We start from the raw sequence: 14,704 nt of genomic DNA, 5'->3' as shown, positions 1-14,704 counted from the left end.
TTGCTGTATTTGGTGAAATTCCTTCTGGAGTATCAATAATTAGTATATGGATGATGGTGGAAGGCAAGTGGGATTTTACCCCTCGGATAATTAATAATAATGTTTATAAAAGTATGCGTCACTTATCACAATAACATAATCCTAATGCATATTATTACACACGTTTAAAACCATAAATGCCAGTTTATGTGGCATATTTATACCCCATAAATCTTTAAAAGTCTCTAAAAGGCGTTGAAATAAGTTTTCCAAAAACAGCCCTTGGCTGGTGTAAAAAGTCTTGATGAAAAGTATGATTTTGTGATTTTTTTTCAGACCTTGTAACATCTGAAAATAATTATTACTTTTTTGTTTAACTAATGAGATTTTATTTTCCAGTTTAAGTCATTGTAATTTTACTTTGTAGTTTTAATGTAATATTCTGATGTCACCAGAAAGTCTTGAATTGAATTTATTAATTTAAAAATTAGACCTCAGTTGGGATTAAAAGCATTTTTTTTTCTGATGCTGCATTGAAAAATCTCAAAATAATTGGCAACATCCTTTTTTGCATAACTTGCTGAAAAAAATCCAATTTATCTTATTGTAAAAATGATATATCCCAATAGGGTATTGAATTATTTATTCAAAAAGTAAAGCCTTAATTGATAATAAAATGTCTCAAATGATAAGACGTGGTGAGTAGGGCCATGCATCGTAAAATCTCTAAATAATTGTAACATCTGTTTATTTATTGATTTATTTTTATAACTTTTTTTAGATGAGGTTATTGGGGAAATAGGTCTTAATTGTTATTCCAAGTAGCAATAAAAAGCCTTACAGGCAGAGGTCAGCAGGAACGTCAGCTGCAGTAACCGTGTGTCAGTGCGGTCGGTTTTGGGAGCGTTTTCAGTCTGTCCAGAGTGTAACCTTTACCCGCACACAGAGACGCTTTGTTTCCTGTCTGATAAAACATCACAATGCGCCTGCGGCCGTCCATCCGAGCGGAGCCTCTTTCAGACAAACGCACTGGGAGGATAATGGAGCGCGCCTGACCAGCAGCGAGCTGCAGACACATGCATTCAATTACACTGACGATCATGTGAGGTTAAAAATGTCCAGGGGAACCAGTTTCAGAAAAAACAACAAAGTGTTTTGTCCCTCTGCTGATCGCAAAATTTAGAAACCCGCTGAAGCAAATAGAGTGTGCCCAAAAGGATGCATACAGGCTAATATAGATTAGTCTAAAATAACAGTTTTTTGGGGGCTATAACTCAATTATTTTCATGAGTGAATAATTATAAGCTGTTTTGTTCTTTATTTGGTTTGTTTGTATTTTTATTCCATAAGAGATTTCCCTTGCACTGGATTTTTTCCAGGAAATTTACATTCAGATTTGCTCTAGATTGAGCTTTAAATATAAATATTTGACTTTACAGAATAACTGTATTATTATTGTGGAAACAGTTTTCTTGTAGCGCAATAAACACAAACTTGTCTGCATAACAGTCCTTTGGTCACAACCCCCTCCGTCATGACTCAGCCTGTGACATTTTTTGTGTATGCTCGGTGTGGAGTATGCTTGGTGTATTTTGCATTTGTCTGCTCATTTTCCCCTCCCCCCTCGCTCTCTCCCGCTCCTGCTCTCATCACACCTGCTCACTATCTGCAATCAGCACACCTGTCTGCCAATTGGGCCTCGTCCTCCTCCTCCTCCTCCTCGTCCTCCTCCTCCTCTGCACACAGAAACCCTGAGCCAGCTTCCACCCTGCTGGATTGTTGTGCCACACTTGTTTTTATGAGACACATCCAGTCTCTGTTTCATTTGCCTGTTTGGCTAAAAGTTTAAATGTTTTAGTTAATTTGCCTGCCTGAGGCCTCAACACCTGCTGTCCTCTCACCAGAAATGCTAGAAATTGCCAAGCTGCCCGCCGGCTCTCGTTCTCAAAATACCTCCCTGCAGTCTGAGCCCTCACCTCTAAACAAAACCCCTGCTTAACACCCCGAATCTCTCCCACCGTTCGCTTTAATCTTAACAATTTTGAAACCTGAGCTAATGGGTTTAACGTTAAATCAAACACATGAAGAGCAATAAACAACTTTTCAAAAAAAATGTACAAAGGTCAAAGAAAATTGTTAAAAAAACACAAAAAACAACCAAAATACAACAAAAAGGAAATTGCCTAAAACTAACATAAAATATAATTAACTTTAATAAAATCAATATAATAAAATATAAATAGAATCAGAGAATTATTTACTGATAATTGTTTTCTAATAATCCTCTCTGTCTTTTTTCTTTTTTCCAACTGAATTCATTTTCTTGTCAGTTTTTCCTCGTATCTTTTTTTTTCAGAACATCTCTTGCCACCTTGCACAATGCTCATTTTGTCATATTTTCAATGGAAAACAAACAAATTTGCTCGAGTTTCAAAGATTTAAATGCTTGTGAAAGGTGTCCGAACATAACACAAGAAACTGATGTCAGTCTGGCTGTCAAAGGGTTAACGAACTTTGAGTGCAATGCAAAAAAAAAAAAAACAGTCAAATTCCTTGTATGAGTGCTATTCGTCAGAGTGTGAGGGGGCACAGAGGAGTGTGTGAGAGAGCAATAAAGAGAGTGCTGACCTGCAGTAAAAGCACAGCTTAAATAATAACACCAACAAAAATGCACGAGTTCAGCCGACAGCTGGCCCCGGCTGTGCACGCTGTAATTGGTCCAGGCTGTCGTCCAGATAACTCGGAGGCGATCTTTATCTGGAGGCTCGCCAGAGTCAAGATGCTGCAGAGCCACTTACAAAAGGAAAAACATTTCCTCCAGAACAAAACTTGGATCGTATCCTCCGGCTGTAAATGCCCTCATTTTTCAAATGAAACATTTCAGAAGGCCTGGACTTATTAAACCTGCACTGTGATAAAGTAGCAAACATATAATTGGTTTATATTAAGATCAAATGTGGGCATATTTGGTCAAGTTGTATTATTATTTTGCTCTCCAAGTGGTGCATTTTAGAGCACAGAAGCAGAATCAAGATGAATAATCTCTCAATAATATATTCACAAAAGGCCACATCTTCTTTCGCTCATTTAGATTTGGTTGAGACGTCGTGACGTACAGAATCAGGCTCCACAGATCGATAAAACCTCACAGAGTGCAGCCATAGATCATATGAGTGCAGCACAGTGCGCCTTCTGTACAGTGTGTACTAACATTTTTTGGCATGCTACACTTCAAATTGATTTGTTAAAAGATTAAAAAGCTTCTCTTTCACTGTCCTTGAGTTACTTTGCACTTCCTGAGCATTGATTAAAGGAAGTTTTTCTTTGGCTGCAATTGCACAAATGATATTACTCCAGATGTTTTATTTCATATGACTGTTTTTTAAAAAATACATTTTGCTATTATCTTAGTGTGCTGTCAGTATGGTGGCAGACTAATTTGCTTGCTACAGTGCCACTCAGTGGTGATACTGCACAATTTCTACTTCAATTTTTCTCATTTCATCCTTCAGTTTATCACAAACATTAAAAATCACATCTAGTATATGAAAAACTGTATTTTGAGAAGTAACTAAAGCTTTCAAACAAATGTAGTTAAGTAAAAGGTACAATATTTACCTCTGAGGTGTAGTGGATTAGTAATATTAAGTTCATTAAAATGGAATTATTTAAGTAAAGTACCTTGAATTTGTACTTATACACACTAATTCAGTAAATGTACTTTCCACCAATAGTGTGTTGCAGTTCATCAGTGGAAGGAAAGTACACAGCAGATATTAAAACAAGTTTAAATAAGATGAAAGCCAAAACTACACAACAATATATCCATATCTTTTATTATTGTCTGAGGATGAGCAAAGTACTGATGACGCAATCACCATTTTAGGAAGGACCACACAGGAAGTAACATCACTTTGGCCACAGTCGAGTGGTAGAACTTACACAGTGCAAAATGCGCCGCTACAAGCGTACAATGTAAATACACTGTAAATATGCACGACTTATACAATATATTCACAGGTGAGGTGGGACTCTAAGACTCCAAATGAAACATCCTCATATCAAATTGTAAAGTCATGCTCGTCACACAAAGTGCTGCGGTTAGCCTACATCACTAGATGAAGCACAGAGTCGGGAAAGCAGAGGGGACGCAGTGTCAGGGTTTCTTTTATAGGCTACATCATTTGTAGAAAATAACATTTTACAGCATGGCAGTGGTGTCGGTCATATATTATATATGCTTTTATTTGTACCTTTCAGAGTGTGAGGTTTTTTTTTTTTTGCAGTCGTAAAAGGTAGATGTGATGTCTTTACCAGAAGTTCACATAGACCTGCTCAAGCAAGAGTCAGAGGAGAGAGAAGTGAGGTTGCCTTCAGCTCTATAGGCACTCGTTTTATCTGCATGCGTCGTCTTAACATGCCTCTGAGAGCTGATTATATATTCATATTGAATTTTTTTTAAAACTTCACCGCTGATACAGATGTCTCACTGATGTAGAAAAGTAGTAAAAGCCCTATGTGAGCGAGCTCCGATGGTTCATGAGGTTATGTTGTTTCTGTAGCATGCGAAAGCTTGATGTAGCCTATAGGATACTGCCCTGCCGCAGGGCTGCACAGTACTCCCACTCTCACGCTTTGATGCTGAGGCACGTAGCTGAATCTACCTTGTCGATAAATAAATGCACCGGATGCATGAAAACAGCGAGCCAGCCCGAGCTGCTCCGCGGGGATCTGAGATTGCACACGCTTTCAGTACGGTTTCTTTTTCCTGTAACGGTTCTGCATGAATGCTACAGCAGAGGTGGGCTCAGAAGGACTGTGTTTACTCCTGGAGTCAGTTTAGTTTCTCAGCACACGAGAACCAAAGGAACCCATCAGTGCAAAACTCTTCCAGCAAACTAAAGCAAATCCTCGCAGAGAAAATAACACCTCCACTCTGAATTAACATGCGACTCTGCAGTTTAGCAATCAGCATTAATCAGCGTTTCGGTAAATGTACCAGATTTTGCCCCGGAAGAAGCAATTCGACCCTGACTCCCTGAGCTGAAGCTAATCAAATGTTTATGACGTGAATTTGTATATCACTCATGTCCGAATGAGTGGTGCACAAAATCCTTTTTTTTTCATTTACGTGCACACATTGCAGTGCACATTATTATCTTTTTTCACATTTTGTGTTCAACCGCTCTCTTTGAACCCTTTTTGATTAAAATTCGAGGTGAATGGCAGAAATGGCACTTGATGTAGAAGGGGGTGATTATATTGTAAAATCCAGTCCGAATTCATGATACAAGTCAGACATGAACCCTCAGTCTTCCAAATTTACTGCATACGTGAGTCTTACCATCAAATGTAACTAAATATCATCTTCTTTTGGTTTTTCCACCTGTATCAGTGCGGTCTGAACTTAGAGTCACAATAATGAGTAATTCTTTACTCTGCAGTGTTGAAACAGGGTCTCTTTAGCAGCAGTTGATATCTGTGTACATGCTCACAAACAGGGATCCAGCTCTGGTCCTTTGAAGCAAAAGCAGAATGTTTTTTCTCCTCTTTTTTGTCCAAGGAGAGTTTTTGCACTTTCAGTCCGGGTTGAGATTTTTGCTCAGCCGTCAGTTCGGTCTTTCAAACAAAGAGCTATTCATGACGAGACTTCCCATTCCCTAAAACTCGTTGGAGTTGGAGCTGGGATATCAAGATGAGGTTTAGGTTACGTGAGGTGGTGTTTGGGCCTGTTGAAGACCCAGGATAAAAAGCTGAACCAATTTCCCTTTTAGTGCGTTGGTGTCACTGTAGTTGGCATCCTCGACAGTCATCCTCAGGCTCGGTGTTGTCGGAGGAGTAAGAGCTCTCCTCGCTCACTGTCAAACACAGCACAGATATATTAGACACAGTTAGAGTATGCAATTCCAATGATTTGACACAAAAACTTAAAAAGGACAGTTCACCCCAAGTTCAAAAATACCTATTTTCCTCTTACCTGAAGTGCTATTTATCAGTGTAGATTGTTTTGGTGTGAGTTGCCGAGTGTTGGAGATATCGGCCGTAGAGATGTCTGTCTTCTTTCCAATATAATAGAGCTACATGACACTCAGCTCATAGTGCTCAACACACGGAAAATACATTTTAAGTACTCAACCAGAAATCATGACCCAGTTACTCAAGATAATCCACCGCCCTTGTTGTAAGCAGTTTCGTGGAGGAACTATGTTCTTTCGATTGAACTACACCCACTAACCGAATCACTGCACAGAAGGAAGTGTGCATCTAGTGCTAGCTCACCTGGCACCACTGAGCTAGTGAACTACAGCTTAGCTGAGGAGGATGCCATTAATGTTTACATCCCGAGCCTGTGTCCATGAGTAGATGCACGCTTCCTTCCTCCCCTCAACAGTTCACATGATATCTAACAAACTAGTGCCCCATGAATGAAGGAACATACATACCGTAAAGTTATGCACTACTTTGCTCCAGTCAAGGCATTGGTGGGATATACAATTACTGGCTCAGAATTGGGTGGATAATATACAAATTGTTGTGCATTACTCTGCGTCAGTATACATACAAACAGCGCAGAGAAAAGCCTGTTCTGTGCATTGATATGGTTGGGGGATGTAGTTTGGTAAAAAAAAGAAAATAGTTCCTCCATGAAACTGTTCATAACAAGGTCTGTGGATTATTTTGAGTAACCGGGTCATGATTTCTGGAAAGAGACATTGCTGCTGTTTTTCAAATGTATTTTTAAAGTTTATTTATATTATAGAGAAGGCAGACATCTCTACAGCCGATATCTCCAACACTCGGCAACTCACACCAAAACAATCTAGACTGTTAAATAGCACTACAGGTAAGAAGAAAAATATGTGTTTTTTTATTTTGGGGTGAAATGACAGTTTAAGACACAAACAAAAGTTTTGAACTTTTAAAAGGTCTAGTGTGTGGGATTTATTGGCATCCAGCGGTCTTGTCAGAGAGCTGCAGTGGCAGACCTGAAAGTGCAGAAACTGTCAGGTCTCGTCCATTTTCCCTTTTTGTTCTCCTCATGTTTCATTGTCTTGTACTTCCTCTTTTATGTTGTTACTCACCTCTTGTCTCTTTTCAGGTCCTTCACTTCCTGCACTGGTGCATATTCTCTCCTGTGTGATTAACTGCCCCGCCCTAATGTGTTACACCTGTGTCTCGTTGTCTCTCCTTAAGCGTTTTTGGTCTCTTTGTTGTCTTCCCTCTGTGCCGGTTCATCTTGAGTTATTCTGTGAGCCTTTGTTTCTGCTTTTTTTAGCCAGATTTTTGCTTCTCTGCCTTGATGATTTATCTCCTGGGTACCAACCAAGGTTTCATTAAAGGACCGTTTGTTGTTCTTTTACCACCTCGCCTGGGTCTACTTTTAGGCCCAAGTATTTGGTACAGTCAGAATGTTTACATGATGTTAGAGAAAGAGAATTATTTTGTTAGTCTGACTAAAACCTGACTTTTAAAACACAAATTAACATGTTAGTCTGACTGAAATTCAAATTTCTCAAAGTCAGACTAACACACCTAAATAATGCAGCTGAAGATCGATTTACTCTTTCATGTATACACCTCAGTTGGACCTGAACTGGCCTAAGCAATCTGCAGGCTTTGATCTGGAATTCAAACAGCATATATTTGTAGAATAAAGCTGGGAAAAACAAAAGAAGAAGAAGGAAGGAAAACAAAACAAGACAAAGGCACCCGGTAAAGCATATGTACAAAATGTGCTTGTACACTGGGACAAGGACAGTGGTCCACTTGAATGGCCAAATCAAGCTATAACTGAAGCCTGATTTAACTGTGCATGCAAACGTACTGAGTGTTACAGTTTTTTTCTACTGTAGAAACAACATGGCGGACACTGTGGAGAAGGACCTGCTCCATAAGTAGACATAAACAGCTCATTCGAAGGTAATGAAAATAAAACAATTATTATTTTCAGGTTATTATAAACGAAGGGAAATGTAGCTACGAATACTTCATTCCATTTCTGCCAATAGATGCCCTTAGATCCTACACGATGTGGACCTTTTCCTTTGCAAAATATGTATGAAAATAAACTTACACCACTCGGTCTGTATAGGGAGGAAGGCCTTGTCCCCGTTCTCTCTGATCATCTCCTCTATCTTGTCCAGTAGGACTGATACACTCCGGTCCTTCCCAGGAGTCTTACTGTCCAGGACGTGGTAATAGTTCCCACAGTATTCCAGTAGTCTTTGCAGCTCCCTCCCTCCTCTGAGGATGTGCTCCTCGATGGGCGTGCGGCCCAGCCAGTCACCACAGCTGAACAGCACCATGGTGTGGAGGCACGCACTGTCCCCAAACAGAGTCTCTATGTGGGCCAGGAGTGTCCGCCTCTTCCTGGCGGTGAGGGACGAGACAACGGGGAGGACCAGCAGCAGGGTGTGGGGTCCAGGTCGTAGGAGGGCAGCTCCACGTTGGGACTCCTGGCGGATGCGCTTCGGGGTCCGCCTCACCGAGAACCAATCCCAGCCCGGGGTGTCGACGATTGTGATGCGACGGCCGGATACGAGCGCCTGCCTCCTGAGGCACAACTCCGTCTCCTGGCCCGACTCAAAGTACCGACGACCCAGGATGGAGTTCCCCACCGAGCTCTTTCCAACACCCTTCCAGCCTAACAGGAGCAGTCTCAACTCTGTAAACCCAGAAAGACAAAAAGAGTGAGAGTGAACGCAACACATTCTCATCCCAAATCGTCTCATGTTGCCGCTTTGCAGTGAACTTCTACATCTACATCTACATCTACGCTCTAGGTCTCCTTTACATTCTGGGATGCAGCTACCGTGACGTCAACACAAGCACATATGATGAAGCTGCATGTGGTTATGTTAAGGCAACAACAGCACATGGGAACCAACGCCAGAACTTCAGCAAACGCACATGTTGGCACGAATGGTTAGTTTTAGGGAAAGGAGGCAAATGGTAAAGGGACAAAAAAAATGTCACATCCAGATGGCGAGTGAACGCCGAAACCCCTGCATGAAAGTCAGTTGTTAGTGGGACCCATCCCAAGCGTCCAGGAAGTGCTCCAGGCTCTGAAGCAAATTTTACATAGTGGCCAAAAGTGGAATTACACTATCTGGGTCTGTCACATGATGCCCACAGGCCCACAAAGACTTTTTCCCATTGACTTACATCGGGAAAGGGACATCTGTAATTATTTTTGTGAACCATCATTTCGCTATGTAGATTTAAGCCATCCAGTTTGATAACATTTGGAAAGTCTAAAAAAGCTGCAATTTTTTAGACCACCATTAAAGCTAGTGAAGTGTTGAACCGGAAGTTGGTCACTCTGACAAAGTTACCCGCTCGGACGCACTCGGCCGCCGTAAGTCTCCAGTGTGGAAGCCTCAAGGGCTCGGTAATGGTCAAGATCTGAGTACTTTCATACCATAGAAATAAAGCATTTTCTACTTCAAGCACTACTGAGCAGCTCTAACAGGAATGAACGGGGGCCCTGCCTTTGTGCTGTATCCACATCTTCTTAATACATCCATTAACCACCCCTCTCACCTGCCCTATACGCGCCCTTGTGTTCCTTATATTACATCGTTACAGGCAGCGTTTCAACCTCATGTCATCAGCTTCCATCCGACTGCATTCCCAAGTGACACCATCTGTGCGCGTATCATGTGGACGCGGCAGGTGCCATCTGGAAGTCCACTTGCGTATTATAACCATCCGGCTGTCTGGCCTTGTTCTCAGCTGACGCCATCCAGAAGTGTTTCATGTGCATGCGAAAGTTGCCTCTTGGCATCACAAATTTATGCTAAAAGCAGTGACAATGCAGAGCTTTTTTACGAGTTTGGAATGAGAGCGGGCTGTTGAGCTGTACTAAAGAGAAGGTTCATCTTTGGCGTGTCTCGGCATGTCAAAACTGATGAAAGAAATGCAAATTGGTGTGGCACGGTGTGACTAAAAATGACAATGCAGAGGAAGATGGTAGGAGAAACTGTGCGAAAGAGAAACAAAGAAAAAGAAAAACAATACTGATTGTCAGGATGAGTAAGCTGTTTCCGAGAACACAGATTCTGTGGTTTTCAATTCAGCAGCACAATGACACTTATTTTTTTCTTTCTCCACGTGACTCACTCACTTATTAAGAAACAATGACGCACACAAAAACAGTCCCCTCGTACCTCTGGGAGGTCCTCCGATCATCTGCTCCCTCTGTCTGGCGTGCTCCTCCATCCTCATCCTCTCCTCCTCCAGAGCTCTCCTGGCCTGCTCCTCCTCCAGTAAGATCAACTCGTTCACCTCAAAGTACCAGCCTGCGTGACAGCAGCACTTAATTATTCATTGTTTTCAATCAGGTCTATAACACGACTGGTGTATTCATTAATAATGAAATGATCGTTAATATAGAGACTGCAGAAGTGATGCTTTGCATGCAGAATTGTCATTTTCTATCTTTGCTTCTGCTTTTTTAGTATCTCAGCACAGGAGGAGCAATAATAATGTGAAAAAGAAACCTTGGTTGTCAGTGATCATTTCCTCTACTTTCTCCATCAGCTCGGGGACCTGTGTGTTGTCTTCTGTGTCTTTCCGAGTGTTATCAAAGGCGTGGTACCTGCAGAAAAAACAAAACATATTTTAAAGGGGCACGCCACCAGTTTTACATATAAAGCTCACTTTTCTTATCATGAGTACATCATGAGACTACTCAGCTTGTGAAAACAATTGTACAGTATATACTGCGGCTCTGAAGCGAGTTTTCCAAAATCTCAAAAATAAGCTTGGTGATGTCATAGTAATCTCATTTTGAGCTCTTTAATGTGGACTAAAGATCAGGATACCTCTGCTGCACTGATTTTGACTTTTCTTTAAAAAAAAAAGAAGAAAAAAATCTGTCTCTCTTGAGTCTTATGCAGTGTTAATTTGCTGAAGTACCTCTTTAAAGGTTTGTAGGATCCAGCTGTGAGGTTGCAGAAATGTGCTACACATTTACTACGGTGGCTGACGTGAAAATGTGTAATGCCCTATCAAGAACCATTGTTTGTTTTCCTCTGATTCATCTGTATTCATATGGAAATGTCTGTTTATGGAGATTAGCTGACGTGTCTAAAGTTTCTAACTGAACTGGAAACGAAAGTATGCCTTAGTTCCCATATCTGCTGGCTACAACAGATCTCCCAAAACATTAGCCATTGCCTACACAGGCGTTATTGTTGTCAGATGATATCTGCTTCTGCAGCCATAAAAGGATTTATACATATTATTTTTCCATGTGAGAAGTGCTCTCCAAGACCTGCACAAGTTTGGAGATTCCTTTAAGCTGTTTATTGAACGGCTGCTCCAACCAGAAGATTTAGTAACTATTTGTGATTGTTTTGCACTAACACAGACTGGACACAGCACGCTTCTGTGAACTCACGGAGAGAAGAGTGAGGGAGCAACATTGTACCTGCTTCCACATCTCTCCACCAGCCACTGCAGGGCCTCTCCAGTGTTCGCTATGTGCTCCTCAATGAAGACCCCTTTGGGCAGCTTGTCCACCCCAGTAAACACCACCATGGAGTACCTCCAGGTGCCTCCACCCAGTGCCCCCAGCTGCTCCTCCGCTGCCCTCCTCTCTGTGTCGGTGAACGGCTGCGTTACCGACACCACCAGCAGGATGGCGTGGGGCCCAGGAGGGCAGAGAATGGCCCCCATGCACGGCCCCTCGCTGTCCAGGCTCGGCGCCGGCCGCTGCGGGTTGTCCGACTCTGCTGCGGCGTTGTCGCTGCTGTCAGCTTCAGGGTTGTCCTCCGGGTCACTGGGGATGGCCCACGGCGGGGTGTCCACCACAGTGACCCGTCGGCCGTAGATCTCCGTCTGGCCCACATTGCTGTGTGTCGTCTCGGCCCCGACGTCGAAGACCTCATCTCCGAGGATGCTGTTGGCGGTGGAGGTCTTTCCAGAATGGGGCCCCCCGAGGATCAGCAGTCTGCGCTCAGGGGGGTGGCGGCCCCTGGGGTCCCCTGTTGAAACAGAAAGAGTAGACAGGAGGTTCCTCACAAGGATGGCCTCAAATCAGCGATACTCAACTGATGGCCCTCGGGCCAAATCTAGCCCCTGATAGGTGCCCCCCAGCAATTTTCTAATTCCTAATAAAAATAATGATTCACAATGGAAATATTTTATACTTTGAGTACACATAAGGTGCCAGAGTGCATAAATCAGCATCAAAATTAGAGCTTGTTTATCAAAAAAAGTGCAAGTTGACGATCCCCTGACAGAGGTCCCAGCTAATGTCCTAAAATCCTAGAAATGTCCTAAAATCCCCAAAATGTCCATAAACCCTAGAAACAGCTCAAAATCTGGGAAACATCCTAAAGTCCTAGAAACATCCTAAAGTCCTAGAAACATCCTAAAGTCCTAGAAACATCCTGAGGTCCTAGAAACGCCCCTCCTGTCATTTTGCAAAAGTGGCCCCCAAACAAGGCAAGTGGAGTGACTCTGGTTAAAATGTTATTTTCTGTCTGCAGCCTGAAGCCCTGAAGTTCAGCATCAGAGGAAATGATCTTAATCCTTCGGTCTGTTTTGATCTCTTAAGTATCATCTTGTCTGCAAAGTGCTTTTTGGAAACGAGGAAACTTCATTCTTTCCACTGCAACATACTCCCTCCCTCATTTCTGTCCTCGCTCCTTAGATTTCCTCCTCTTATCTGAGCTCCTTGTTACCTTATACCTCTCCTCCTTAACTACCTCTGCTTTCCTTCTTGTCCTTACCCCCTTGTCTCCCCCCTGAACCTCCCTCCCAGCATGCCTCCTCTTTGTTTTCCTCTGTCCTTTTGGGAAAAAAGAAATTGGGTCAGAGAGGAGGAACAGTGGACTCTTTCGTTGAAGAACGACATGTGGACAGAGTGTGACCGAGAGGAGAAATGTTCTGATAACGTAATATTCAGAAAGCAGAGAAGAGCTGCTCTGCACGGACGACAAGAGGAGAGAGGGAGGAGAAGTTCATTGATTTACTGACTGTTACTCACTGACACTTTCCATGTGAGCTACTAAACACAGGAAGTTGACTCGAGCAACAGTTTCCCGTGAATGTGATGGCTCTGACGCCTGATGCTGACTGACCGGATAGTGATGATGGGGGGGGGGGGGGGGGGGGAGGGGGGGGGGGGGGGGGGGGGGACCTGCAGGTGAGGTGTGCAGCAAAGGATGAAAAGCCCACTCACCAGTGTCAGAGGCAGAGGACACAGCAGCCATCTTGTGTGTTGAACCTCTGGCTTCCTCCTCCTCAGCCCCCCTCCTCCTTCTCCTTCTCGCCTCCACGGTGGCTTCCTCTCGGTGCCCCCCTTTCAGAAAGCGACGGATCCTGAGTGGCGTGCGAAAGGCTGGCAGCTCGAATGCTTCTTCGCTCTCATACTACTGCAGTGTACCTCTGCTCTGTTCCTGTGCCTCTCTCCTCAGTCCTCCTCTCTTTTTAAAAATCTATTACCCTCCACACTCCCCCTCTCCCCACTCTTCTCCTGTCCGTCCTCTCCTCTTCAGCGTCTCCTCCGTCTTTTGTCTTATTTATCAGTCCAAGCAGAGAAAGATTGTGCAATGCAGGAGACTGGAATCCACCCCTGCTGCAGCAGCTCCAGGAAGATGTCTCGTCATTTTTTTTGGTCAAAATACAGGAAGCTGGTCCTCCCACTTGCTCGTATCACACAGCAGCAGCAGCAGCAGCAGCAGCAGCAGCAGCGTGGCACTGTATGCAGACTGCAGTCAGGAGGACAGATAGAAAGATGGATAGACAGAGAGGGAGGGAGAGAGGGAGCACTGTGCTCTCTCTCTGTTTACAGCTGGATGTATTCCCCAGCTGCTGCATCATGCACAAACACAACTATTTATATGACGCCTGCAGACACAGGAACACTATGAGGCAGGGAGGGTATGTATACTGCATGAATAAATTTAAATATTGATACAAGACATGCAGCTTACATAACAAATAAAAGCTCCCATAAATAGCACATGACTCCAAGACGTTATCTAATTGCACTGAGCTCAAAGCGCCGTCACCTTAGTGTGAGTAATGTCTGCAGGACGCTCAGCTGAAAAATGATGTCCTGCTGAATGGTCTGAGCTCATCCTTGGCTCCTTAACAGGTCAATTATGCACGCTGTGTGAGGAGATGCATTCACAGACCTGTGAAAAAATCACGTAAAAAACATTAGTCACATGCACCGTAAAGAAAACAACCATATTGATACATTTTGTAACATGTTGAAGTGGAGTCCAGCAGTAATTTGACAGTTAAAATAAAAATCAAAGGCTGAAAAATGAACAAAATGTACACACGTAATGATTTCTTACACCAAAGGTTTAATTTAGATTTGAATATTTGTACTTTCTGTAGCTCAGACATTGAAACCTTAGAACATCTTTTTTTTTTCTTAATTTATTAGGGACCTTTTGAGACTTTTTGTGGGTGGATTTATGCTGATTAAAATATTATTAATAAATATAATATTCTGTTCATGAAAATCTAATATTTTGTGTCAAACTGGAGGACAAGAAAGCAGAGTTTTGGATAAACAGTTTAATAATTTTGGAAAAGAATTTAATTTACAAATGCTGTTTTCTTCAACGAAAAACAAACAAACAAAAAACTAGCCCCTGTATTCCTTGCATTTCTAAATGAGATAATTCTATTAAAAACAAACAAACAAACAAACAATATATATATATATATATATATATATATATATATATATATATAT

At 42.4% G+C, this 14,704-nt stretch overlaps 1 protein-coding gene across 1 annotated transcript; it reads right to left on the bottom strand.

Moving 5' to 3' along the window:
• Positions 1-3,798: 3,798 nt before the first annotated feature.
• On the bottom strand, positions 3,799-13,633 carry si:dkey-110g7.8 (GTPase IMAP family member 8). Its single transcript, XM_042505633.1, has 6 exons — positions 13,172-13,633; positions 11,414-11,969; positions 10,482-10,579; positions 10,149-10,280; positions 8,054-8,644; positions 3,799-5,837 (listed from the first exon to the last, which is right to left on the bottom strand). Exons 1-6 carry the CDS (start codon positions 13,200-13,202, stop codon positions 5,764-5,766), a joined length of 1,482 nt encoding a protein of 493 aa, XP_042361567.1. The 5' UTR covers positions 13,203-13,633; the 3' UTR covers positions 3,799-5,763.
• Between the last annotated feature and the right edge of the window lie 1,071 nt (positions 13,634-14,704).

This window comes from Plectropomus leopardus, chromosome 17, assembly GCF_008729295.1.
Source record: "Plectropomus leopardus isolate mb chromosome 17, YSFRI_Pleo_2.0, whole genome shotgun sequence".
In the NCBI taxonomy this organism is placed as follows: Eukaryota; Metazoa; Chordata; class Actinopteri; order Perciformes; family Serranidae; genus Plectropomus; species Plectropomus leopardus.
Note: the sequence above shows the minus strand (reverse complement) of the source record. Positions and strands in the feature narration are given on the sequence as shown.